This window comes from Lucilia cuprina, chromosome 5 (genome assembly GCF_022045245.1).
Source record: "Lucilia cuprina isolate Lc7/37 chromosome 5, ASM2204524v1, whole genome shotgun sequence".
Taxonomy (NCBI): domain Eukaryota; kingdom Metazoa; phylum Arthropoda; class Insecta; order Diptera; family Calliphoridae; genus Lucilia; species Lucilia cuprina.
Genome location: NC_060953.1, coordinates 44709805 through 44714054, shown reverse-complemented (window position 1 = coordinate 44714054; position 4250 = coordinate 44709805). Strand labels below are relative to the sequence as shown.

Sequence of the window (4250 nt, the reverse complement as noted above, 5' to 3'; positions counted from 1 at the left end):
AAAAATCAATTAATTTAATATGAAAACGAATTTTACAGTATGTGGAACGTATTTGACAAATGTGTTGTGGGACGTATCTGGCCGACGAATTTAACTTCACACCCTTAAGAAAATTGTGTATTAATAAAAGAAAAAATCCCATATGAAACCACTTAGACATTAATAACTATTCAAATTTATTCTCTCTTTTTATTCCAAAAGAATTCATATGGAATTTAATCAGAGATGAACACATATCTATCGATGGCATATGATGGAATCTCAAACAAATTAATAAATATTCCACAAGTGAGCGAAATAAAGAAAACGACCATAAAATACCCTACTATAGTTAAAGCTATTCTATAATCGGAACAAGAGCGTCATCCGAAAGACATATTTAAGTGACTTTTAGAAGTCACATAGAAGAGAATTCTAAAAGATAGAATTCTAAAAGATAGATAAAATGCAGGTTTAAACTACATTTAAAAGTCACTAAAGTGTCTTTGGTAAAGTCAATAATAATTTTGCGATATTACTGTAGGGTATCAAACATATTGCTACCAACTCTTCTTTTTGTACAACAGCCTGCCACATACGACTATTGCGGCACAAATATTCAAATACATTTTCAAGAAGAATCATTGAAGTTCATACATAAATGATGATTATGAAGAAAACGATGATGATTTTTTCGGTTCCTACTTGTTTTATATATTGATAAAGAAATCAAAAAAGAAAAAAATATACATCTCTTTTTATTGGGTGATGTGATGAAGTCTTGGTTTTTATCTCTATATTATTTCTGTGATGTATTTAAATATGCAATTTACAAATTCAAGTATTCTGCCCTACTTTTAAGAAATTTATTTAGAATTTTACTAAAATAGACTAAGACTAAAAACTGATCGACAAACAGATATATAGTACTGACTATACACTGAATTATTGTCACGACTATAAAGTGATCTGCAGATAAATTAAGACTATAAATTGATCTATTGTGCAGACTCAAAACCGATCTATAATACGGACTGCAGTATGATTACAGACAATAAACTGATCTACATGTACAGACTATAGATAGATCTATAGTACTGACTACAAAGTTATAAGATTATTGATTGTTCTATACTACTGACTGTAGACTTATCCATAGTGATAAGATATATATAATACAGACTGTAGACTGATCTTTAGAACAGACTATAAACTCATCTTTAGAACAGACTATAGACTGATATATAGAAAATACTATAGACTGATCTTTACAACAGACTATAGACTGATCTAAGAACAGACTATAGACTGATCTATAGGACAGACTATAGACTTATCTATAAAACTGAATATAGACTGATCTATAGAACAGACTATAGACTGATCTATAGATCAGACTATAGACTGATCTATAGTACAGTCTATAGACAGATCTATAGAACAGACTATAGACTGATCTATAGAACAGACTATAGACTGATCTATAGAACAGACTATAGACTGATCTATAGAACAGACTATAGACTGGTATTTAGAACAGATTATGGACTGATCTATAGAACAGACTATAGACTGGTCTTTTGAACAGACTATGGACTGATCCTATTGTAGATATTATTGGTTCTATATAACTGACTATATACTTATCCATAGTATAAACTGTAGACTTATCCGTAGTACAGGCTGATCAATAGAAAAAACTATAGACTATATAGAACATATTATAGACTGAGCATAAGAACTGTTCTATAGAAGAGACTATAAACTGATCTATAATACAGATTTTGAATTGAACTATAGTACAAACAGCAAACTGATCTAAATCAAACTCTATATACTGATGAATAGTAGAGATTATATATTGACCTATAATACAAGCTTTAGACTCATTTACAGTTCAAATTATATTTTGATCTTAAGTACAGACTGATCTTAAGTACAGGCTTTAGCTATTAAATAAAAAAATAAACAAAATATCTTATTAAATTCATTAGACTGTATGTAGCTCATTATAAGTTCGTTTAAGATAGAGCTACTTCTTATAACAGAAAGACATATGTTTTCCTTTTGCTCCACATCTTCCACACACACACACAGACAGACACTTGGTATGCATTCATTTGTAGTATTTGATCCTTGTTTTGTGGTTTTTGTGTTTTTATTTATATATTTTAAATGTGCGATGAACATATAAAAACCGATTGAAAAATTCAATTTAATATAATTTAATCTTTTTCAACAGATTTGTTGTTTCACAATATAACTGCACAATGATTCAGATTTATAAAAGTAGATGCTATAGATTTAATGTGTTTAAAATGGATATCTAATAATATGGGTAATCGCATTTGTTGTTCAAGGACCGATTTTGATACAAAAGTAATATTTTTAAATTAATTAAATTTATAAAAAAATTTTGTTACTTAGTCTATTTATGAAGACAGGTAAACGACTTTTAAAGGTTTAATCAATTTCAGAAGATTTATTTATTTTACAATCATAATAATTCCACTTAAAATAGTATAAAGTTAAAAATTGTTTTTTTTTTCATTAATTATCTTAACTGAGTTGTGTTAACAACGGATTAGCCAGATTTATGCAGACTCAGCCTTATTTTTTTTATGAAGAGGCAAACTATTTTTTTGAACTGTTAAATTGTCCTTTTTAGTTTGGCAAGGTTCTGAAAAGTATATGAAATTATTTAATTAAAAAAATATATTTTATTTGCTGTAATGATATGTATGAGTAATTGCTTAAAATAACTATTGAACAAACAAATTCAAATACCTTTTAAGAATTTTTGATAAGCAAAAGAATTTTGTTTTTAATTTCTATTCCCACGATTCTTATTTTTATTACTGTTTGAAATTCTATACGAATTTTATAGATAACGGTAAATGTAAATAATAATATATTTAAGGTGTGCAAAGAGAGAATTTAGAAAACAAAAATTTTGCTAAAATCCAAGACAAGAAGCTGAGAGTAAGAGGCTAAAAGAAAGGAGTGGTGGATGAGAGTAACGCACTAAAATTAAAGAACAATTGATAGATGATCGCTAATTTATAACAAAAACGATGAACTGTTCTACGGTCTAGGCTACCAACTGTTCTGTAGTTAATATATTGTATATAGTATGATCCATAACTAGGGTTGTAAACTGATCTATAACAAATTATTATTTGAACAGATCTTCGGCAACAGTCTGGTACAAAAATCAATACATTGTACATAGTTTTTAGGTTCCGCTAAAAACTAAACAATAGTCAGCGCAGATCGGTTTAAAATTTAATAAATGAATTAGACTAGAAACTGATCTGCTATCAAAGTATGTACTTATCTGAGATGTATAGTCAACACTATAAAGTGATCTATAGTCCACAATATAGAGTGATCTACAGTCCAGACTATAGAGTGATCTATAGTCCAGAATATTGACTGATCTATAGTCCAGACTATAGACTGATCTATAGACCAGGCTATATACTGATCTATAGTCCAGACTATAGACTGTTCTATAGTCCAGACTATGGACTGATGTAAAGTTCAGACTATAAACTGATCTATAGTTCAGAATATAGACTGATCTATAGTTCAGACTATAGACTGATGTTTAGTTCAGACTATAGACTGATCAATAGTTAAGATTATAGACTGATCTATAGTTCAGACTATAGACTGATCTATAGTTCAGACTATAGACTGATCTATAGTTCAGACTATAGACTGATCTATAGTTCAGACTATAGACTGATCTGTAGTCCAGACTAAAGAGTCATCTATGGTCCGACCTATAGACTGTTCTATAGCCCAGTCTTTAGACTCATCTTCAGTGTACATTATATATTGATATCTATAGTCCAAACTATAGACTGATCTATAGTCCAGACTATAGACTGATCTATGGTTCAGTCTATAAACTGATCTATAGTTCAGACCATAGACTGATCTATATTTCAGACTATAGACTGATCTATATTTCAGACTATAGACTGATCTACAGTCCAGACTATAGACTGATCTATAGTCCAGACTATAGACTGATCTATAGTCCAGACTATAGACTGATCTATAGTCCAGACTATGGACTGATCTATAGTCCAGACTATGGACTGATCTATAGTCCAGACTATAGACTGATTTATAGTCCAGACTATAGACAGATTTATAGTACAGACTATAGACTGATCTATAGTCCAGACTATAGACTGATCTATAGTCCAGACTATAGACTGATCTATAGTCCAGACTATAGACTGATCTATAGTCCAGAC

At 29.6% G+C, this 4250-nt stretch overlaps 1 protein-coding gene across 1 annotated transcript in view; it reads right to left on the bottom strand.

The window, feature by feature from the left end:
• Nucleotides 1–2569: 2569 nt before the first annotated feature.
• LOC111683345 overlaps nt 2570–4250 on the bottom strand; it is a 2860-nt gene continuing 1179 nt past the window's right edge. Inside the window, exon 3 of the mRNA XM_023445415.2 lies at nt 2570–2659. Within this exon, the coding sequence (XP_023301183.2) occupies nt 2574–2659 (86 nt within the window). The 3' untranslated portion in view covers nt 2570–2573. The remainder of the gene's footprint in view (nt 2660–4250) is intronic.